This window comes from Thalassophryne amazonica, chromosome 20 (assembly GCF_902500255.1).
Source record: "Thalassophryne amazonica chromosome 20, fThaAma1.1, whole genome shotgun sequence".
NCBI lineage: Eukaryota > Metazoa > Chordata > Actinopteri > Batrachoidiformes > Batrachoididae > Thalassophryne > Thalassophryne amazonica.
In genome coordinates this window covers 59591252-59615923 of record NC_047122.1, presented here as the reverse complement: position 1 = coordinate 59615923, position 24672 = coordinate 59591252, and the positions used below count along the sequence as shown (strand labels likewise).

The 24672-nt window shown below is 40.4% G+C and overlaps 1 protein-coding gene across 1 annotated transcript; it reads right to left on the bottom strand.

Moving 5' to 3' along the window:
- Window positions 1-1473: 1473 nt before the first annotated feature.
- LOC117502288 (sodium-dependent neutral amino acid transporter B(0)AT1-like) lies at window positions 1474-24672 on the bottom strand. Its single transcript, XM_034161336.1, has 12 exons — window positions 24319-24672; window positions 21402-21542; window positions 21190-21327; window positions 20903-21084; window positions 20685-20795; window positions 11493-11605; window positions 11294-11422; window positions 8514-8670; window positions 5827-6031; window positions 5274-5433; window positions 2920-3082; window positions 1474-1680 (listed from the first exon to the last, which is right to left on the bottom strand). Exons 1-12 carry the CDS (start codon window positions 24515-24517, stop codon window positions 1474-1476), a joined length of 1905 nt encoding a protein of 634 aa, XP_034017227.1. The 5' UTR covers window positions 24518-24672.

Here is a 24672-nt window from a genome sequence, read left to right as displayed (position 1 = left end):
GGACATGTTGGGTACACAGTAGGAACTTTTTTGTTGTTGTCTTTACTGATCTATCTTGTAATTGTTGTTGTATCAAATGTTCGAAATAAACAGTTTTCATTCATTCATTCATTCATTCAATAAATTTATGTAACCCCAACTCAAAAAAGCACATCCATGCAAGATGATTGAATTTAATTTAGTTGGGACTAAATATATTTATTAGATGAAAATCCAATTCAATGAGTCAGTTTTTGGAGGGTGTGACGTGTAAATCTGTCTGTCAAGGTCATGTTTGGGTTTATTGCAACTTTTTGGTGCCTTGTTGTACTTTATTTCAATTGTTCTGTCTGCAGTTTGAAGCCGGTGTGTAGCAGCCAAACATGTTGCTGCAGCCAATGTGTAATGTGCTTTTTGTGCACTGGGTGTCGCTATGCATTGCAAAGATGTTCCTTTGGTATATACTGTAGGTAGGAAGCATACTATTGTGGTCAGAAGGCCACAACGTTTTGACCATTTTACCACAAAGGTACGACTGCCGTGCCATTTCATTGTTTTATTACCTTTTAACACAAAGAAGGCTGATGCGCAGGGGTGGTGACCAAGTGGTTAATGCGCTTGGTTTCAGTTCAGAAGGCTCCGGGTTCAAATCCCACCCCTGCCACATTTCTCCATGTAATGTGGAGTTGCGTCAGGAAGGGCATCCAGCGTAAAACCTGTGCCAATTCAACATGCAGATCCACCTTGGATTTGCTGCGGCGACCCCGAGTGGAAACAAGGGAGCGCCGAAGGGACATACTTTTTTACAAAGAAGGCTGATAACAACGAGTCAAATTACAATTTAGGGCATTGACCGGGTCTTTCCTGGGGTTAAACATCTCAGTAGCTCAGTAGTAGGTTGGGGTCCTACCATCAGTTAAAAAAAAAAATAGTATTTTCATATTAGTGCACATTCAGTCAAAAATATAAAAGCAGCTCTTCACACACTCTAGGGGTCATTAGGCAAAATGCTTCAGAGCCACATGTTCCACATGATTTATTTTCACAGCTGAGTAACTGTCAATTTCCTTTTTAGTTTGCACCGGTGACACAGAACCATTATCTCACACATACTCAGCCAGAGTGTTTATGACCACGCAAGGCATTATGGACGTCACATTAAATCTGTACAACAATACAAAAATCTGACAGGCTGCAAAAAACACCATTAGTTTATTTAATTTGGTATTATTATTATTTTGCATAAAGAAAATAATTACAGTCTAATCAAATTTAAACCCAATTTTATTTTTGAAAGCTCCTATATTAATGATCATTAAAAAAATATGAAAGTCAAATATTAGCTTGTGCATCTTAGTGCCATCTTCAAATGTGACACAACAGAAATATAAATGACATAAGTATGTGTAAATAATCTCAGGTCAACACTTGAGATAAAACAAAACAAAAAAAAAAACATTTAAAACAATGGAGCACAAATGTAGCAATTCTCATCTAGAACTTCATGCTACTATTCATTTGTATTTGAGCAGAGACTGTTTCGATTAGTTCTTCCTTGTCATCCTGCTTGCAACACTTTTTCTGGATGGCTTTGAAGAGGGCGACCGCTGGGATGGATAAACTGGGAACTCCGGCCAGGAGGAAGACGATGATGTAGACCCAGGGAGGATACGGACGTACCGCGAGTACGGGGAACTCCTCCTATGGCCAAAGGGATGGAAAGTGCCACAATGAAAAGCAGTGTTTTTGCACACAAGGAACACCCACAATGAAATGTCCACCTGCACTGCGTGTCAGCTGTGACATACCAATGAGGGAAGCCACCAAAACACCCTTGAGAACTCTGGAGTTCTAAGCATTTGTGGTGCTATGATTGGTGAAAGTGGGCATAGTGCAGATTTGGCCTTTTGCATCACCTGTTGCACAACTTCATGGTGGAGTGAAATCAAATCAGATCTAGGCTTAGGTCTCCCATGTTCCTCATGCCAAAATACCTAAAATGTCTTATGTTCCTTTTGTGGAAATCCTTCTCTGTCCCACTTCATGAAGTTATATAACAAACGTTTCTCAACATCCCAAGTTTCTCCAATCACATCCATGGATGTCTTGGTGGCTTCCCACACTACTGTCCTTCTGGCACAGTCACTCAGTTTTTGATAGCTACCTTCGGGCAGATTTATTATACAGTATCTTTGTGTCTTAACGATTGATGTAAATTAATTGACTTGGAAATGTACATGTACCCATCCCGTGACTTTGTCAGGATTGGGACTATGATATCTTATGTTATGTTTGTCTGCTATTTTTTTCTGCTTGGGTTTTTCTGCACTGCTTTCTCTTGTCGATCACTTGGTGCTTGGTGGTGGGCGTTTCCTTCTCTCTTTCCACTCCCATGCCCTGGATCTTTCCCCTCACACCTGTTCCTCATTTTCTGCTCATTATCTCTCTGTATTTAACCGTCACACTCTTCACTTCCCCCCCCCCCCCCCCCCCCCCCCCCCGTGTTTTTGAACTGCCTGCCTGTTTTTGGACCCTGTTTACTTTTGTACTGAACCCTGCCAGTAGCTACAGTAAAAACTTTTAAACATGACAACCTTCTGTGTTTGAGCGTTGCATTTGTGTCCAGCCACTTTCTGCCACACACTCTGATAGTCTTGAAAGTGATGATTTGCTCTTAAGTCATTAAAGGCCACCATAATTTCAATACAGAAGTGCATGAAAAGATATTTACTGTTACTTTTCAATAACTTAAGAAAAAATATTCAGATTGTATAAAACATTTGCATTTATTTTAACATATTTAAGCTGTTTTGTTTTTTTTAAAGCTCCACCTATTCTAAAAACTTACCAATCACACATATATAAAAAAGGATTTAAATATATCTTCTCCTTCTACACCACTAAGACGTTGAATTTTTATACCACAGTGTCTCCACTTACCGCCTCCTCATCCCAAACCAAATAGGTGAGATTCTTGGTTACTTGGGTTACAAAGTAGAAAACCAGGATGAAAATCATAATGAGCGGACTGAGCACTCTCCACGTAATTTGCCAGAAAATGTTTGGCTTGTGGCCAAACATAAACTCCAGGTCCTTGTTAAACCTGCATGAAAGCAGCGAGAGGAAGGCAAAGTGTCAGGCTGAGTGTGGACAAAAAGCATCCATAAATGAGGACCCTGCACTTTTATCAGTTACAGTCTGAGTGGTTGCACTGGAAGAGAAATAAATCCTCTTTATGAAAATGTTCAAGCTTTTACTCCAGTATCACTGCGGATTGAATGTGTGACCAAGATTAAATGCGCAGACTTGTTTTTCCTTTGCATATTTTCCAACTTATTAATAATCCAAATGTGTGTGTGTGTGTGATATATATATATATATATATATATATATATATATATATATATATACATACACGAGGTCTGTTAGAAAAGTATCCGACCTTTTTATTTTTTTCAAAAACCATATGGATTTGAATCACGTGTGATTGCATCAGCCAAGCTTGAACCTTCATGTGCATGCGTGAGTTTTTTCACGCCTGTCGGTTGCGTCATTCGCCTGTGAGCAGGCTTTGTGTGAGCACTGGTCCACCCCTCTCTTCAGATTTTTATTGCGAATAAATGTCTGAATGATGTGGAGCTTTGCTGCATCAATTTTTTCCAGAAACTGTGAGAGACCTCCAGGTGGACACCATTCGGAAAATTCAGATGGCTTTCAGGGATGATTTTATGGGGATTACACAGATTAAGGAGTGCTCCAGCCGGTTTAAAGACCGCCCACAGCATCTGAGAGCGCGGCGCACTCCGAGCGCGATCGACAGGCTGAAACCCCGCTGAAACAACCAGATCATTTCCAACGTGAAGGCTTTGTTGATCCGGGACGTCGTCTGACTTCCACTAAGATGGCAGAAGACGTGGAGATCAAGACTTTTTCGGCACATTCCACTGTTACAGGAGTTTTTTTCATGGAAAGAGAAGCGGAGGGATGCGCTCATGGCGCGGGACAAAAGCACCTCCGTGTTGGTCTCACAGGAGGGCTTTGAGATGGCTTTTCAGTCGTGTGACTATCCGAGAAATTGTGCATGAGCTGGACATGCCAGAACATGTCCTGTGAGGCTTCATCACGGCGTTGCTTTGCGTCATGCGGCTCCACCGCGACACGCGGAATTCCTCCGCATGTCTGTCTCAATGTGTCGAAAAAGTGCAGATGTCCACGTCTTTCGCAATTCCTGTGGAAGTCAGACGACGTCCCGGATCAACACAGCGTCCAGTGTGGAAATGAACGGCACATTCCACTGTTACAGGAGTTTTTGTCATGGAAAGAGGAGCGGAGGAATTCCGCGCGTCGCAGCGGAGCCGCATGGCACAAAGCAACGCCGTGATGAAGCCTCACAGGACATGTTCTGGCATGTCCAGCTCATGCACAATTTCTCGGATAGTCACACGACTGAAAAGCCACCGAAAGCCATCTGAGCCATCTCAAGGCCGTCTTGTGAGACCAACACGGAGGTGCTTTTTGTCCCGCGCCATGCGCACGAAGGTTCAAGCTTGGCTGCTGCAATCACACGTGATTCAAATCCATATGGCTTTTGCAAAAAATAAAAAGGTTGGATACTTTTCTAACAGACCTCGTGGGTGTGTGTGTGTGTGTGTGTGTATATATATATATATATATATATATATACTGACTTGAGTGGGCAAATGCTCACATTCGACGGTGTCTGGCTTCTGATCAACTCTATGTGAAGGAGATGTGTTGCACTGCGTAAGGCAAATGGTGCTCACAAAAGATACTGACTGGTTTCCTGCCCCCCCCCCCCAGTAAAGCAAAACTGCACATTTCAGAGTGGCCTTTTATTGTGGCCAGCCTAAGGCACACCTGTGCAATAATCATGCCGCCTAATCAGTATCTTGATGTACAACACCTGTGAGGTGGGATGGATTATCTTGGCAAAGGAGAAGTGCTCACTAACACAGATTTAGACAGATTTGTGGACAATATTTGAGATAAATAGATCTTTTGTGTAATATAAAAAATGTCTTAGATCTTATGAAAAATGGGACCAAAAACAAAAGTGTGTACTCTGTACTCGTTTATCTCTCCTTTGAAGATTGCAGTTCACAATCACAAGTTCAGAACTCATTGTGTCGATGTTTCCTGCACCTCAGTCACGTGCCACCCTCGGTGAGGTGCTGTGTTCCATTTCGGTGTGACGTGTGTATGATGACAGTGTGAAGCTGTGACCTTGGACAGTCTAAATCTGTGTTAGGTAATCACATCTTGGACATGCTCACCTGTCTATGCCATAAATGTAGACGACGGCAATCATTTCAACAAAACCAATGACCAGAAGAGGGATGGAGCCGGCAAATTCGTCAAAAAGAGCGAGCCAGTAATTTCCAGAGCGAAGGGTAAATATCAGCGCAACGACACAGGAGATTGCACATGTCATACCTGGGGGGGATATGAGATATGTTAAATAAATAAATAAAATGTGGATACACTAATGTGAACAATCCAGTCTCACGGCAGTTCGTAGCGGGATTACAAAACATTCATCTATGGGTTTGCGACAGGGGCACAAAAATGGGGCAGTTTTCGAATTGGCATGAATTCATTTCGTAACAGGAGCATGAAATGTGGGGTGACGGGGGGTCTAGGGGGTTATGGTTAGGGTTTGGGGAGGGTACACATTGACACTATGGTTAGGCTTAGAATTAGGAGAAGGGGAGGTTTATAAATAGCAAAATAAAATAAAAAGTCACGAAAATTGGACGCTTTTCGTGATGGGGGCACGAAAGAAAAACCTGAGACTGGGCTGTTGTGAAAGTACATTTCAAAACTTACCGCACATAACTTCTTTGGGCCACGTTTTCGGCAGTACTTTCAGATCCTGCAATGGGACCACCACACCCTCGATGTTGCCAAACATGGTGGAAAGGCCGAGGCAGAAGAGCATGATGAAGAAGAGGACGGCCCACAGAGGGGAAATGGGCATTTTAATGATGGCCTCTGTGAACACGATGAAGGCCAAACCTGTCCCCTCCACACCCTGATGGATTAGCAGTGAGGAATTACACATAATAAACACTCTATCAACTTGAAAAAAAAACCTTACTGTCCATGGGTATGAGTTAGAATATACACAATGTAGTTACTTTTCGTTAGCAGTTGTTGATGTTTTGTATTTATTTAATTTTATTTCTGCATATGTGTTGCAAGGAGGACCATAGTAACCACAGAAATTCAAATAAAGTATTAATTAATAACTAATTCTTCAATAAAAACAGGCAATAATGCATTTGTTTTCAAATTAATTCATCAATCTGTAACTAAAGAGGTTAAATTACAAATTAATTATTTGGCATTTTAATGTACAATGAAAACCGAAATACAGTGCATCTGGAAAGTATTCACAGCACTTTTCCCACATTTTGTTATGTTACAGCTTTATTCCAAAAATGCTACACATAATACCCCATAATAACAATATGATTTTTTTTAATATATATATTTTCTAATTTTTGAAAAATAAAACAAGAACCCAATGGTCACTCTGTCAGAGCTCTAGCATTCCTTCCAGAAGGACAACCATGTCTGCAGCAATCCACCAATCAGGCCTGTATTGTAGCGTGACCAGATGGAAGCCACTCCTTAGTAAAAGGCACATGGCAGCCCGCCTGGAGTTTGCTAAAAGGCACTTGAAGGACTCTCAGACCATGAGAAACAAAATTCTGTGGTCTAATGAAAAAAAGATTGAACTCTTTGACGTGAATGTCAGGCGTCACGTTTGGAGGAAACAGGGCACCATCCCTACAGTGAAGCATGGTGGTGGTGGTGTGGGGATGTTTTTCAGCAGCAGGAACTGGGAGACTAGTCAGGATTGAGGGAAAGATGAATGCAGCAATGTACAGAGACATCCTGGATGAAAACCTGCTCCAGAGCGCTCTTGACCTCAGACTGTGGCAAAAGTTCATCTTTCAGCAAGGTACAATGACCCTAAGCACACAGCCAAGATATCAAAGGAGTGGCTTCAGGACAACTCTGTGAATGTCCTTGAGTGGCCCAGCCAGAGCCCAGACTTGAACCCGATTGAACATCTCTGGAGAGATCTGAAAATGGCTGTGCACCGACGCTCCCCATTCAACCTGATGGAACTTGAGAGGTGCTGCAAAGAGGAATGGGCCAAACTATCCAAAGATAGGTGCACCAAGCTTGTGGCATCATATTCAAGAAGACTTGAGGCTGTAATTGCTGCCAAAGGTGCATCAACAAAGTATTGAGCAAAGAGTGTGAATACTTGCGTACATGTGATTTCTTACTTCTTACAAAAAAAAAAAAAACTTTTTCATGTTGTCATTATGGGGTGTTGTGAGTAGAATTTTGAGGGAAAAATTGAATTTACTCATAGGTGTCAACCTGACTCCAGAAAGGGCAAAAAAGGGTGCAGATTTCTTTGTAATAACCAGCTACACCAGGTGATTTCATTGATGAACTCATCCCATCTCCTGTTCATCAGCAAAATCACCTGGTGGTGGTGACAAAGAAACCTGCACCCTTTTTGCCCTTTCTGGAGTCAGGCTGACACATATGATTTACTCCATTTTGGAATGAGGCTGTAACATAACAAAATGTGGAAAAAGTGAAGTGCTGTGAATACTTACTGTGTGCACCATATAAGTAAAACAACAACAACAACAACAACAAAAAAATCGGGGCTTCACGATAATAACTAACTAAATAATCCAGATTTCCAGATTGTTATAAAATCTTTTTTCCTGAATTCTTTTGGCGTATATGTTTCAAAAATACTGCAAATGCATCTTATGCTCCTTTCTAAATGTTTTTTTACACTTCATGGTGCTTTTTGTTTGTTTGTTTTTAGCAGATGCGACTTATTGCCCAGAAAATATGAAGAGTTCAGATGCAAAACCCAGTATCTCCAAAACCATAAATTTTTAGTTGACGCCAACATGAACTTGGCTGTCAAGGGGACCATCACAGTGTGCAAAATATGAAAGAATTTGAACCAACGGTTTTTATGTTATTGATGAAAGTCTGTGCATTTCCACATAGGGTTTCCTTTAAATCTTCACTTTCAACTGCATTTTTCTCCATTTGAAAAAAAAGGACTTACTGGGTTTTGCATCTGAACTCTTCATATGATAATTTTTCAACCCCTTTTTGGAATTTTGTTGAAGAAGAAATGAATGAGGGTGAATGAGCAACTATGCTGGGAATTAAAAATTGCTTCATGCGCTTAAAATAGCATCATAATGATGCAAGATATATTGTATATAATCATATAATGCATGAATGCATTAAAATCTACATTATGCACTTCTGACGTTTTGAAGGATGCAATTTGAGATTATTCAGAGCATTGATGCAGACACCTAGAAATCTGTGGAAAAGGGGTTTCTCTCATGCAACACAACGGACAAAAGGATTCTCTGCTTTTCCAACAATATTTTATGTGACTACAGTTATAAACAAAGAATGTGAGCTTGTTCTTTAAAATACTGCTGACTTACCTGACTGAGGAAATCATGCATTTTGCATTCCTGCAAATCCAGCCCCTTGATCACTTCTTGATTTGTCTGGTTGAGAATTTTCAGGACCTCATCATAGTTGCTCCCCGTAATGTTGTTTTCAGGATAATCAAATGCATTTGTCAGCTTCAAGAAGTTGCTGGGGGACAAAAAGTAAGTGAGTAGGGTTTAGTTAAGCCCGATACCCCCGTCACACTAGAGGCCAAATGAAAAGTCAACCGCCAGTCAAGCAAAGTTGGGGCGCATTCGAAAGCCTGCAACAGCTATCTGAGTGCAATCCAAACGCTCGGGCACATTTGCGCGGCTAGCCCGACTGTAGGGTATATGCACCCAACTGTCGGGTGTGTTCGAGGTGGAAAAAGCTCGAATGGTGGTGCAGTCCGATCACAGTCTGACTGAGTTCTAAATGTTCTGACGGTGTTAAAACAGCATTCGAGACAGTCTGATTGCATTTGAGGGTAATTCACCATGTTCAGGCATGTCAAATCCTGCCGGCACGTCTCAAGTGCGCACCAGAGGAGCAGGACAGCAACCCTGGTGCATCCCATTCAGTGTGCTAAAGACATAATGTAACATGCAAAGTCTGTGGCACGCAATCATTATGTACACTAGACATTGCGTAATCAAACCAAAATCACCGTGTGACACTGCGAGTCAAAGTGACGCACAGCAGCGGAGGGGTTGTTATATCATTAATAAACCTTACAACCCCAATTCCAATGAAGTTGGAACATTGTGTTAAATGTAAATAAAAGCAGAATACAATGATTTGCAAATCCTCTTCAACCTATATTCAATTGAATACACCACAAAGACAAGATATTTAATGTTCAAACTGATAAACTTGATTGTTTTTGTTCAAATATTTGCTCATTTTGAAATGGATGCAACACATTTCAAAAAAGCTGGAACAGGGGCAACAAAAGACTGGGAAAGTTGATGAATGCTCAAAGAACACCTGTTTGGAATGTTCCACAGGTGAACAGGTTAATTGGAAACAGGTGAGTGCCATGATTGGGTATAAAAGAAGCATCCCCAAAAGGCTCAGCCGTTCACAAGCAAAGATGGGGTGAGGATCACCACTTTGTGAACAACTGCATGAAATAAAATAGTCCAACAGTTTAAGAACAATGTCTCTCAATGTTCAACTGCAAGGAATTTAGGGATCCATCATCTACAGTCCATAATATAATCAGAAGATTCAGAGAATTTGGAGAACTTTCTACATGTAAGCGGCAAAGCTGAAAACCAACATTGAATTCCCGTGACCTTCGATCCCTCAGGCAGCACTGCATTAAAAACCAACATCATTATGTAAAGGATCTTACTGCGTGGGCTCAGGAACACTTCAGAAAACCATTGTCAGTTAACACAGTTCGTCGCTACATCTACAAGTGCAAGTTAAAACACTACCATGCAAAGTGAAAGACACATCAACAACATCCAGAAACCCTGCCGCCTTCTCTGGGCCTGAGCTCATTTCAAATGGACAGACACAAAGTGGAAATGTGTGCTGTGGTCTGATGAGTCCACATTTCAAATTGTTTTTGGAAATCATGGACGTCGTGTCCTCCAGACGAAAGAGGAAAAAGACCATCCAGATTGTTACCAGCACAAAGTTGAAAAGCCAGCATCTGTGATGGTATTTGGGTGTGTTAGTGCCCATGACATGGGTAACTTACACATCTGTGATGGTACCATCGATGCTGAAAGGTACATCCAGGTTTTGGAGCAAAACATGCTGCCATCCAAGCAACGTCTTTTTCAGGGAAGTCCCTGCTTATTTCAGTAAGACAATGCCAAGCCACATTCTCCACGTGTTACAACAGCGTGGCTTCATAGGAAAAGAGTGCGGGTACTAGACTGACCTGCCTGCAGTCCAGACCTGTCGCCCATTGAAAATGTGTGGCGCATTATGAAGCACAAATTATGACAACGGAGACCCTGAACTGTTGAACAACTGAAGTCATACATCAAGGAAGAATGGGAAAGAATTCCACCTACAAAGTTTTAACAATTAGTGTCCTCAGTTCCCAAACGCTTATTGAGTGTTGTTAGAAGGAAAGGTGATGTAACACAGTAGTAAACATACCACTGTCCCAGCTTTTTTGAAATGTGTTGCAGGCATCCATTTCAAAATGAGCAAATATTTGCACAAAACAATAAAGTTTATCAGGTTGAACATTAAATATCTTGTCTTTGTGGTGTATTCAGTTGAATATAGGTTGAAGAGGATTTTGCAAATCATTGCATTCTGTTTTTATTTACATTTTACACAACGTCCCAACTTCATTGGAATTGTCATTGTATTCTGTTCTATTCTATTGTGGACATCAGGTGGCAATTGACCACATTGGTCTCGCAGTCGGTGTGCTTTATTTAATTCTAACTGCACTTTGTGTCCTCGTGCTGTTTTCCAGCTGCATTCTGATTGCGATTATGTGCATAAGCATGGGTGTGCACGAATCAGTCGAAGCGGAATCCGTCCACATTCTAAGTGGTCGTATGGCATTCGTTCATGTCTGTATGAATGTCTGTCCCTCCCGACTGCGTCTTGAACTTTGGCTTTTTCCCCTATTCAGCCTGATTTGCCTTCATTGGTACTGATTCTTGCTCAGTGTGACGGGTCCCTGAACAAACAGTCAAAATCCTCCCCTACATTTCAACACGTCATCTCAATATTTTGCAGCAGTAAATATTCCTTCCAATTTTCTTTCATCCACCCAAACATTCTGCTCAGCGAGAGCAAATTCAGAACTCACCCTTCAATGCAGTCGTCATATTTCTGCGTGGCCCTGAAGCCGATGATGGAGTAGATGACCGTGGCGGAGTAGACTGACGTGCAGCCGTTGATGATGGAGATGAGAACTGCATCTTGCTCACAGTTGTTGCTGCAATGAAATTACGTCCGGTGATGATGTGAGGAGAAGTTTTAAGCAGAAGGCCAAAGCAGCTACTCACTGTATGGAGTTGTAACTAGAGAAGGAAATGAGACCTCCAAACGCCAAGGAGAAGGAGTAGAAAACCTGAGCTCCTGCATCCAACCATGTCTCTGGATCCATTAACTTGTTCACCTGAAAAAACAATAGAAGTTATGACCTGCAGTATTCATAGCAGACGTTATATCTATGTGGATTACAGCACTGTGCAAAAGTCTTAGGCATGCTGGGAAAAACAAACAAACAAAAACATACTAAATGAGAATGAGAGGAACAGTAGTAGCCAGTAAACCAACAGTAATCAGTATGTCTGGTATTTATATTGTGTAAATTGTATTTGTATTTATATTAATATTTGCAAACTGTTTTTCTTTTTTCACTTATGATGCTCTGTGTGCTCCTATACAATGCTGCTGGAACCTCAATTTCCCAGAGGGAGTCTTCCCAAGGGATCAATAAAATTCTATCTAATCTATCTATCTAATCTAATATAAATATCCAATAATTACTCCAGTGTGCAGCACGTGCAGGTTTTTTTTTTTTTGGTCCTGTGTATCTGTCCACATGAAGAGAATCTTGGACCAACTTTTTAATCAAAATTACTGTAATTTGTTACATCTACATTTCCAAGTTTCTCAACAAAGTGTATTTACAATTCAAGAATTGAACCATATTATAAATGTACTTTATGTGCAGATTCATTTTTTATTTGTTTCTTTTATTATTATTTATTTTTAAAAATGTTTCACTTTTGTCAGTGTTGGATCAAAGTCCTTGGATTGATTGATGGTCAGTCAAAGACAATATGTTTGTATTTAAAAACAAGTGGTCACAAGTCAAGGTCAAAGGACAAAGTCAACCATGGCACCCAATGCAAAGTTCACCCAGTGTTCACCCAATGGGTGAACATTGAAAGGTCAAAGTGAAGGTCATCTATTACTGTTCAGTTCAAGCTGTCTTGAATCCAATATAGATTCTACATGGTGTGTTTAAAACCCAAGTGATTTAAACTGAATCGGTTTCAAACATATAAACTGTGGGTGCTATAATCTCTGAGTGTCCCTTCTTGTTGATAATCAAGAGGGCTCAACATTATCTACATAACAAAATGTAACTACCCTTGGCCCTTAACACCAAATTCTTTTAGGTGATCCTCCCTATCACAGCGAAAGAGCCATTGTTGGTTAAACTCATTCAGAACTGAATTGAACAGGTTTTCAATTGTTTATGTACACTCACCTGTCACTTTATTAGGTACACCTTGCTAGTACCGGGTTGGACCCCCTTCAGAACAGATTCAACAAGGTGTTGGCAACATTCCTCAGAGATGTTGGTCCATATTGACATGATGACATCACACAGTCACCCATTAAACAAGTCTGTCCATTCTGACTTCTGACCTCTGACATCAACAAGGCATTTCTATCCACACAACTGCCGCAAACTAGATATCTTCTCTTTTTTGGACCATTCTCTGTAAACCCTAGAGATGGCTGTCCATGATAATCTCAGTAGATGAGCAGATTCTGAAATACTCAGACCAGCCCGTCTGGTGCCAACAACCATGCCACATTCAAAGTCACTTTTCTTCCCTATTCTGATGCTCGGTTTGAACTTCAGCAAGTTGTCTTCGTCATGCCTAGATGCCAAATTGCATTGAGTTGCTGCCATGTGATTGGCTGATTAGCTATTCGTTTTAACAAGCAATTGAACAGGTGTACCTAATAATGTGACGTGAGTGTAGTTACATTAACAAAGCCAACCTGATGCCCTTGTACGTAGTATTCCAATAATCAATGCCCAAACAACTGTTAAAGTCAAAACAGTGATAAGGTTCACTTTAAATTGTTTAAAAAAATGTATTGCGAATTCCAGCAGAGTGGTGAATGTTTAATTCTGAGTTAATTTTAAAAGGTTTTCTATTGCTTGTAGTTAAATTAACACTATCCAAAGAGTTAAACATTCACCACTCTTGTCAGAGATCACATTAGATTTTTTTTAACACTTTAGAGAGTACTGTTTGGTCTTAAATTAGCAGTTGTTTGGATTTGAACCCATGACCACCTAGATGGGGCAATGCTACTGTGATACCACCACCACAAGAAGTCCATTTTCTCATTTGTTACTCAATTCCTGGAAAGAGTTAAAAATGCCACCTATAGAGAGTTAAACCCACAACGACAGTGTTAAAGTAGCACTTTAAGAGTTAAAATCAACTTTGAAATGTTTGAGGTTTTGATGGTTTTGCAAGAACTTCATGTTGATCAGTTGATTATTTATTTAGCTCTGGTTCCATATGATTTTATGATGTCATAAAATCATCACATTTATTTATTTATTTATCTGCCTGTCTGACTCTTAGCAAGATTACGTCAAAACTACTGCACGGATTTTGATAAAAGTTTTACCACAGATAGATATTAGATTAAGGAAGACACCATTAAAAACTGGAGGTTATCCAGATTCGGATCCGGATTCTGGATAAAGTTTCACTTTATATAGGCTTTGAAAGATTACTTTGAGCAGGATTACGTCAAAACTGCTGCACAGATTTTGATAAAATTTTCACCACAGATAGATATTAGATCAAGGAAGACGCCATTAAATACTGGAGGTGATCCAGATTCAGAACCGGATACTGGATAAAGTTTCACTTTATATAGGCTTTGAAAGATTACTTTGAGCAGGATTACGTCAAAACTACTGCACAGATTTTGATAAAATTTTTACCACAGATAGATATTCGATCAAGGAAGACGCCATTAAATACTGGAGGTGATCCAGATTCAGAACCAGATTCTGGATAAAGTTTCACTTTATATAGGCTTTGAAAGATTACTTTGAGCAGGATTACGTCAAAACAACTGCACAGATTTTTTTGATAAAAGTTTTACCACAGATAGATATTAGATTAAGGAAGACGCCATTTCAATACTGGAGGTTATCCAGATTCAGATCCGGATTCTGGATAAAGTTTCACTTTATATAGGCTTTGAAAGATTACTTCGAGCAGGATTACGTCAAAACTACTGCATAGATTTTGATAAAATCTTTACCACAGATAGATATTCGATCAACGAAGACGCCATTAAATACTGGAGGTGATCCAGATTCGGATCCAGATTCTGGATAAAGTTTCACTTTATATATGCTTTGAAAGATTACTTTGAGCAGGATTACGTCAAAACTGCTGCACAGATTTTGATAAAATTTTTTTACCACAGATAGATATTAGATCAAGGAAGACACCATTAAAAACTGGAGGTTATCCAGATTCGGATCCGGATTCTGGATAAAGTTTCACTTTATATAGGCTTTGAAAGATTACTTTGAGCAGGATTACGTCAAAACTACTGCACAGATTTTGATAAACTTTTTACCACAGATAGATATTAGATCAACGAAGACACCATTAAATACTGGAGGTGATCCAGATTCGGATCCAGATTCTGGATAAAGTTTCACTTTATATTGGCTTTGAAAGCTTACTTTGAGCAGGATTACGTCAAAACTGCTGCACAGATTTTGATAAAATTTTTACCACAGATAGATATTAGATCAAGGAAGACGCCATTAAATACTGGAGATTATCCAGATTCGGATGCGGATTCTGGATAAAGTTTCACTTTATATAGGCTTTGAAAGATTACTTTGAGCAGGATTACGTCAAAACTGCTGCACAGATTTTGATAAAAATTTTTTACCACAGATAGATATTAGATCAAGGAAGACACCATTAAAAACTGGAGGTTATCCAGATTCGGATCCGGATTCTGGATAAAGTTTCACTTTATATAGGCTTTGAAAGATTACTTTGAGCAGGATTACGTCAAAACTACTGCACAGATTTTGATAAACTTTTTACCACAGATAGATATTAGATCAACGAAGACACCATTAAATACTGGAGGTGATCCAGATTCGGATCCAGATTCTGGATAAAGTTTCACTTTATATTGGCTTTGAAAGCTTACTTTGAGCAGGATTACGTCAAAACTGCTGCACAGATTTTGATAAAATTTTTACCACAGATAGATATTAGATCAAGGAAGACGCCATTAAATACTGGAGATTATCCAGATTCGGATGCGGATTCTGGATAAAGTTTCACTTTATATAGGCTTTGAAAGATTACTTTGAGCAGGATTACGTCAAAACTACTGCACGGATTTTGATAAAAATTTATACCAGATACATATTAGAACAAGGAGGACACCAGGGGCGTAGGCAGAAATCATAAAACGGGTGGGCCCAGAAAAAATCAGACGGGCCCAACCTTTGGGGTTGTAGATAAGGTGTAGGTATTATAATACACCGTTTGAAAAAGTATGCCTCATTTGGACATCGCAAGCAACGTTATCACTTAGCCTACAACACTGGCAAAGTGAGCACACAGACTTAACACGTCAGACACAAGTACTCTTCATGGATAATGCAAGCTGCAGTGCAGCGCCACACACACACACACACACACACACACACACACACACACACACACACACACACACACACACACACACACACACACACACACATTCAGTGCAAGTCTGGTAGCCTGCTTGGCTCGGCCTAAACCCAAAACGTCAATAGGTATTTAAATAAGGCATTGTTTCAAAAATGAATTCCAAGTTTAATGATGAACACATCTCAGCCAACTGCACAGACGCTGTGTGCACAGTTACACAGACGCAAAGTGTCAGACACAAGCACCCCATGGACAGTGCAAGCAGCAACGCAACACTTAGTCATGTAAAGTCCTTTAAAATAAAAATTCAAAATATATCCGCAACATGAAAACAAGTTTGGCTCGGCGGCCAAATTAAAAAACATCAGAACGGAAACCATGATTCGTGGCAGTTGCAATATAATATTAACAATTAGGCCTATTTAGAAGAAAAAAGGAATTAATGGTCTCACACTTACATTTGATGAATCTGTTTAATGCTACAGCAGGAGACGACGGGGTTTTTGTTGAACTCTCTTATCACGTCATCACAGTCCAACGATTCAATCAGTTCTCTTTCAAGGGAAAGTGCATTCAGTCTGTGAGTCAACGTGCATGTTCTGGTGGACGTTTTTATCCATTTAACAGTAGAAAACAGCCGTTCGACGGTGCATGTTGTTACTGGCATTGTGAAGAGGGCCCGCAGAAGACTATTTATTTGAGGAAAAATGTGCTCCCTCGTTTATCGCGGGAGTTACGTTAAAAAATAACACGCGATAAACGAAATCCGCGAAGTAGTCTGCGTTAGTTTTTACAATTATTATAGATGTTTTAAGGCTGTAAAACTCCTCACTACACACTTTATACACTTTTCTCAAACAGGCATTAACATTTTCTCACTTTTCTCTCCTGTGTAAACACTCTCTTTTTTCTTCTGGGCGGATGCGGGACCCGCAAAGAATCCAAGTCCTCTCTCGGTGGCCACGGAGCTCTGCGGCTGCGATCAACATCCGAATCAAAACAGCGAGTGTATCTCTGGACCTGTTGCCAGATTTGGCGCGATTCCGCACAGCAGACAGGAGGAGGTGGCCCGCTGCTGCATTTACTGAGCCCGCAGAAAGCGCATCGGAGGCAGTGAGAGCAATCGCGGTGATGCGGACCGGTGCCGCGAACGGCCCATCTGATAAGGACACAGAACACAATGCGCCGTTTAAAAAAAAAGCATGCAAAATTGCACTAAAACAATGCGTGAAACTTCGAGGCCGCGAAAGGTGAATTGCGTTATAGCGAGGGACCACTGTACTCTGAAAATGAATTAATAAAAATCACAGAAGATGAATCAGATTTTTTTTTTTTTGACAAAATTTATTAATTGTTGCTCAGTGCTAATGCAATACCATATATCATAGGAATACAATGAGGCAACAACAGGTGACTGTCGAGTGTTGACTCAGCCTTCTCATTGGATGGGACGGGCCTGGCTGACATGTGGGCGGGCCCAGGCCCACCCTTGGCTACGCGTAAGGAGGACACCATTAAATACTGGAGGTGATCCAGATTCGGAGCCGGATTCTGGATAAAGTTTCACTTTATATAGGCTTTCAAGGATTACGTTTCGCCGGATTACGTCAAAACTACTGCATGGATTTTGACAAAAGTTTCACCACAGATACATATTAGGGTATGGAAGACTCCATTAAACTTTGGAGGTGATCTGGATTCTGGATCAAGATTTCACTTTAGTTACACTTTGAAGGATTACGTCAAAATTACATCACGGATTCTCCCCAGATTTGCACCACAGATAGATATTGGGATTGCCCTTGTTTGTGCAAATGTATTCATGTTTTATTCATCATTTATTGAGGTTGCATTGTGAAAACATTGATGAACCTCTTTCATCAGTCTTTCAGAAAATGTTTGAGCTGTTACCAACATAAATGTAAGACATCTTCACAACACAGTCTGTTACATTATTGCATTATTTTAAATTAAATCAAATCAAATCAATTTTATTTATATAGCGCCAAATCACAACAAACAGTTGCCCCAAGGCGCTTTATATTGTAAGGCAAAGCCATACAATAATTACGTAAAAACCCCAACGGTCAAAATGACCCCCTGTGAGCAAGCACTTGGCGACAGTGGGAAGGAAAAGCTCCCTTTTAACAGGAAGAAACCTCCAGCAGAACCAGGCTCAGGGAGGGGCAGTCTTCTGCTGGGACTGGTTGGGGCTGAGGGAGAGAACCAGGAAAAAGACATGCTGTGGAGGGGAGCAGAGATCGATCACTAATGATTAAATGCAGAGTGGTGCATACAGAGCAAAAAGAGAAAGAAACACTCAGTGCATCATGGGAACCCCCCAGCAGTCTAAGTCTATAGCAGCATAACTAAGGGATGGTTCAGGGTCACCTGATCCAGCCCTAACTATAAGCTTTAGCAAAAAGGAAAGTTTTAAGCCTAATCTTAAAAGTAGAGAGGGTGTCTGTCTCCCTGATCTGAATTGGGAGCTGGTTCCACAGGAGAGGAGCCTGAAAGCTGAAGGCTCTGCCTCCCATTCTACTCTTACAAACCCTAGGAACTACAAGTAAGCCTGCAGTCTGAGAGCGAAGCGCTCTATTGGGGTGATATGGTACTATGAGGTCCCTAAGATAAGATGGGACCTGATTATTCAAAACCTTATAAGTAAGAAGTGTAACTGACGCCAAAATGAATTGTATATAGGTTACCATGACAACAGGAATATGATACAAAATTTCCTTTGTTCATTTTGGTGAATAATTGCACGATTATTTAAGGCTATGTGTAACACGGCTTTACAGCTTAAGATGTTTATTTTATTTTGAAATTACCTGTGCAGAAGAGGAAATAAGCCACGTAATTGCACAACCCGGAAGGGCATGTGCGTAGAGCGGGAGAGAAAAAAGACAAGGAAAGTCAGAGCAGTACGTAAAACTCAGATAAAGACACAGAATCTGCTTATGGTGTCATTCTACTGCTGGTCAAACAGGCGCACACGATAAAAGTTATTTTATAATGCTGTTTTTGTCTTGTTACAGCCGAAATGTGTAATTTAGGTTTAATGTCTATGAATCTGAGTTTGAAATGTAGCATTTTGTCCTTTTAGTTTTCACGGTGTTCCACGGGTGTTCCCCACGACTGTTCCATGGCTGTTACGCGAGCTGAATAAAGAAATAAATGTCTGTGGACATCAGTAAGGAGCGTGAAGTCCTTTTGAGCAGACCAGCGTAGTTACAAGAAGAAGAATTTTAAATTCTATTCTAGAATGAACAGGAAGCCAATGAAGAGAGGCCAATATGGGTGAGATATGCTCTCTCCTTCTAGTCCCCGTCAGTACTCTAGCTGCAAGCACAGAGATGAGTCCACTGTCTGAGGCCATAAGAAGATCATTTGTAACCTTCACTAATGCTGTTTCTGTACTATGATGAATTCTAAACCCTGACTGAAACTCTTCAAATAGACCATTCCTCTGCAGATGATCAGTTAGCTGTTTTACAACTACCCTTTCAAGAATTTTTGAGAGAAAAGGAAGGTTGGAGATTGGCCTATAATTAGCTAAGATAGCTGGGTCAAGTGATGGCTTTTTAAGTAATGGTTTAATTACTGGCACCTTAAAAGCCTGTGGTACATAGCCAACTAATAAAGATAGATTGATCATATTTAAGATCGAAGCATTAATTAATGGTAGGGCTTCCTTGAGTAGCCTGGTAGGAATGGGGTCTAATAGACATGTTGATGGTTTGGATGAAGTAACTAATGAAAATAACTCAGACAGAACAATCGGAGAGAAAGAGTCTAACCAAATACCGGCATCACTGAAAGCAGCCAAAGATAACGATACGTCTTTGGGATGGTTATGAGTCATTTTTTCTCTAATAGTTAAAATCTTATTAGCAAAGAAAGTCATGAAGTCATTACTAGTTAAAGTTAAAGGAATACTCGGCTCAATAGAGCTCTGACTCTTTGTCAGCCTGGCTACAGTGCTGAAAAGAAACCTGGGGTTGTTTTTATTTTCTTCAATTAGTGATGAGTAGTAAGATGTCCTAGCTTTATGGAGGGCTTTTTTTTTATAGAGCAACAGACTCTTTTTCCAGGCTAAGTGAAGATCTTCTAAATTAGTGAGATGCCATTTCCTCTCTAACGTACGGGTTATCTGCTTTAAGCTGCGAGTTTGTGAGTTATACCACAGAGTCAGACACTTCTGATTTAAAGCTCTCTTTTTCAGAGGAGCTACAGCATCCAAAGTTGTCTTCAATGAGGATGTAAAACCATTGATGAGATACTCTATCTCACTTACAGAGTTTAGGTAGCTACTCTGCACTGTGTTGGTATATGGCATTAGAGAACATAAAGAAGGAATCATATCCTTAAACCTAGTTACAGCACTTTCTGAAAGACTTCTAGTGTAATGAAACTTATTCCCCACTGCTGGGTAGTCCATCAGAGTAAATGTAAATGTTATTAAGAAATGATCAGACAGAAGGGAGTTTTCAGGGAATACTGTTAAGTCTTCAGTTTCCATACCATAAGTCAGAACAAGATCTAAGATATGATTAAAGTGGTGGGTGGACTCATTTACATTTTGAGCAAAGCCAATTGAGTCTAATTATGGATTAAATGCAGTGTTGAGGCTGTCATTCTCAGCATCTGTGTGGATGTTAAAATCACCCACTATAATTATCTGTCAGACAAAAGACTTAGTGCTTAGCTCAGACAAATTAGCTGACAAATGTTGGTTCTTTTCCTTACATCAGGGGTAAAGAGGAACTTGATTCCCTCTACGGAGCCTTTGAGAGTCAGTCCTCTGATGAGGAAGACTGTGAGGACCAAGTATGGCAGGGTGGACGTAATGTACACCGCCTAGGACAGAATCAACACATAACGGGTGTTAAACACAAACGTGTGCGCCTACGATGGCTTCAATCCCACATTAGAACAGAATCTGAGTGCGTAATGTGGTCTTAGACCTTGCCGGTGGTCTCGATCCCTCGGATGCAGCAGACGTAGAGCACAGTCCAGGCAGCCACAAGAGTGACTACCATCCACCACTGCAGACCTCCAGCTATATCGATGGCCGTTGATGTGTTCAGAGTCTCTCTGTACCAGAAGTAGTCAACACTGGTGCTCCGTGCACACTCTTCCACCAGGCCTACAGGTAGCAAAAAGTGTCAGGTTAAAGGTGTTGTCCCTTTTTTTTTAAACCATTTAAGTCATACAAAGGATAGTCCTCTGTTAATTTGTTGATTTGACGTACCTGTCTTGTTTGCATTGAGGGGGCACTGACTCCACGGAAGGGGATCCTGGAAGGAGTTGAAGAGGTACCACATGATCCAGGCCATGATGGTGTTGTAGTATAAACCCACCAGTAATGACACAAACATGGATGCAATACCTGTCCCACAAAGACATGATTAGTCTACGTCCTGTTTAAAAACGTTATTTCCGCTCAAACGCGCAGTTACCCACCGACACCAGTCAGATACGGGCTGATGGACCTCCACACCCCCACGCTGCCCTTTCTCAGGCGCTGCCCGACGGCAAACTCCAGGTGGAGCAGTGGGATTCCCTCCAGGACCAGAAGAATGAGGAATGGGATCATAAATGCTCCTGGAAGTGCAACATTCATTTTATTATTATCATGAGTAAAGTCTAGAGTAAATGTACAGTTCAGTTGAGTAAGTCCTCAACAGCTGATTCATAAAATTACTCCCATGCAGATGTTAAACACTTTACAGTGCATCTGGAAAGCATATTTTTTACACTTTTCCCCCCCTCAAAATTCTACACAATACCCTATAGGATACCGATATAGGATTATAGTGTTTGAAGAGAGGTAATAAGTTGTAGTAGCTATTGGCGGCATCAGGGAAGGATGTGATGGGGCTGTAGGCCCCCCCCACCCAAAAAAGAGCACCCCATAACCCTCCAATTTGCCATTCACAATCCTGTGATTTCAGCTTTTGTTACTCACATTCTTTAATTCAATTTATCCTGAACTACACAGGAAACAACTGAGTGGACATCATTAAAAATGAAATGGGAGGATGAATGCCAGCGTTCAGAAAGGGTGACATAGAATAGCTCCACCCAAATGAAAGTAGCCTCTGTCATGACTGTGTTGTTTGCATTGAAAATAATCGACAAGCCCTTTGTGATGTCACCCATAGGTTTTCTGAAAACCAGGTTTGAACTTTAAGTGGGGTAGCTCTAGACGCAGCCATCTTGGTGGAACTCTGTCAACCTCCCAGCCAATCCATAAATGGCTGAAGAGTTAGTGTGTTGGTGAGGCTGGTGGGATTTGGGTGGTACAAATGGAGTCCAAACACATCCATCTCTTCCCACGTTCCCGAGCTAGTTAGGGCTAGTAAACTAGGTAACCTGGGTTCAGGTGATTGATTGATTGATAGATATGCAAATTAGGGCTCTAATAACATGTTGCTTGGGTGCAGGTATTAAAAACTATGACCAGAAGTGAGCCAGAATAACAGCAGCACTAACAGTATAGTTTCTGATACAGCAGTATCGATACCTGCTAGTTAATGCTAACATACAAATGAAATATTAATAATAACACTAAGATGTCACTCACCAACAATACTGGAACGTAGACTTCTTAGTTGGTCTTACCTGATACAGTTAACCATGCAGTAAGCCTTTGAATTAAAATGCTAAGAACGGAGCCAATGTCATACATTCAAATTTACCACAGCCCAAATTATGCATAAATTATGGGTTATAATGTTTTACATATAGTTAGGAAACAAGCTATATAAATCAAAACTATGGTTGTTTGTTTGTTTGTTTTTTTTGGGGGGGGGGTGTTTGTTGGTTTGTTTTGGAGCAGGCTGTAAACATATATTTCTGCTGTTAATTTAGACATTTTAACATGGCCAGCCTCAAGTGGACATTCAAGGAACTGCAGTTTTTAGCACTTCTGCTTTGTCTTAATTCTTCAGCACTGGAAGTTGCTGTTTGGTTATTTGTTGTTGGCTGTGAGTGTATCAATTCTGTTAAGTTGTTCTCGCTGTAAACGTTCCCAAATTATTCAAATTTGCATTTGTGTGCCATCATTAGGGTCATTTTTAGGATTAAAAAAAAAAAGTAACATACTTGCGAACAAGTCTTTAGCAGGCACTTGAAATTGACTTTAAAATACACATTTTATTATTTGCTAAAATTTCTGTCATTCCCACTAACATTGCACTTCCACCCAAGATTAAAAAATAAATAAATAAAATCAAATAAAAACTCAACGCAGCAGTTTCACTGCAAGTTGTAACTTTTTCCAAGAGATAAATTTGGTTAAAACACACACAACCAAAGTCCAGGAAAATATGTATGATAAATGTAATATTTCTGTTAAATATATATATATATATATATATATATATATATATATATATATATATTTTTTTTTTTTTTTTTTTTTTTTTTACTGTAACCATGTTAGCAGATCAGCTCTGGAGATAAATGATCCTGATTTTGAGCACTTTCCTTTTTGCTAAAGCTTATAGTTAGGGCTGGATCAGGTGACCCTGAACCATCCCTTAGTTATGCTGCTATAGACTTAGACTGCTGGGGGGTTCCCATGATGCACTGTTTCTTTCTCTTTTTGCTCTGTATGCACCACTCTGCATTTAATCATTAGTGATCGATCTCTGCTCCCCTCCACAGCATGTCTTTTTCCTGATTCTCTCCCCTCAGCCCCAACCAGTCCCAGCAGAAGACTGCCCCTCCCTGAGCCTGGTTCTGCTGGAGGTTTCTTCCTGTTAAAAGGGAGTTTTTCCTTCCCACTGTAGTCAAGTGCTTGCTCACAGGGGGTCGTTTTGACCGTTGGGGTTTTACATAATTATTGTATGGCCTTGCCTTACAATATAAAGCGCCTTGGGGCAACTGTTTGTTGTGATTTGGCGCTATATAAAAAAATTGATTGATTGAATTGATTGATTGATTGTTATAGATTCATATCAGCTGATTGCACAAAAACTGCAAAAATGTTGGCTCTTTTTCATTATATCCAGAGTTAAACACCTAAATTCCCCCAAATGGGACACTTTAAGTGGAAAAATAAACATTTGTGTGATAATGTTTGTCTTGGTTTAATTGTGACTAGAAGTGGACATCCAGACTGCTCGGTTGTCCCTGCTTTTTTCTGTAATGATAGCCTATCTCCTCCATGGCTCTGACACAAGTATGGGAATCTTGAAATTCATCATACATTTTATTTATTTATGAATATCAGATTTTCGTCATTTTTAAAGCCTTTATGATGCATTAAATGTGCCTAAAACATTTGCACAGTGCATTCATCCATATGGCTCAACTCAATTTTTCCTGCTTTTTTTTCCTTCTTCTTTTTTAGTTTTTCTGAAATGGATCCTACCTCCTCCATGGCTCTGACACAAGTACGGGAACCTCCAGACATTCCCGAGTCCCACACAGAACCCCACACAGGTGAGCAGGTACTGGGCTTTGTTGTCCCATTTTGGCCTGTCCCCAGCTTCTTCCTTCTCCATCCTCTCCAAGTCGGCATGAGAAGGGATCCGGTTATCCAATCCAGGGTTTGGAAATTTCAGCTTCATTTTGGTACCTCGTGAATTTGTCACAGATGTTTCAAAAGCCTGGATTCCTTCTTGTTAAACAGTTTCTGGAGAGGATTCCGTCCTTGCTCATGCAGTGTGGTCTCTGTGGACTGTCTCTTCGACACCTTTTCCACGACTGCGTGCACGAGAAAGGG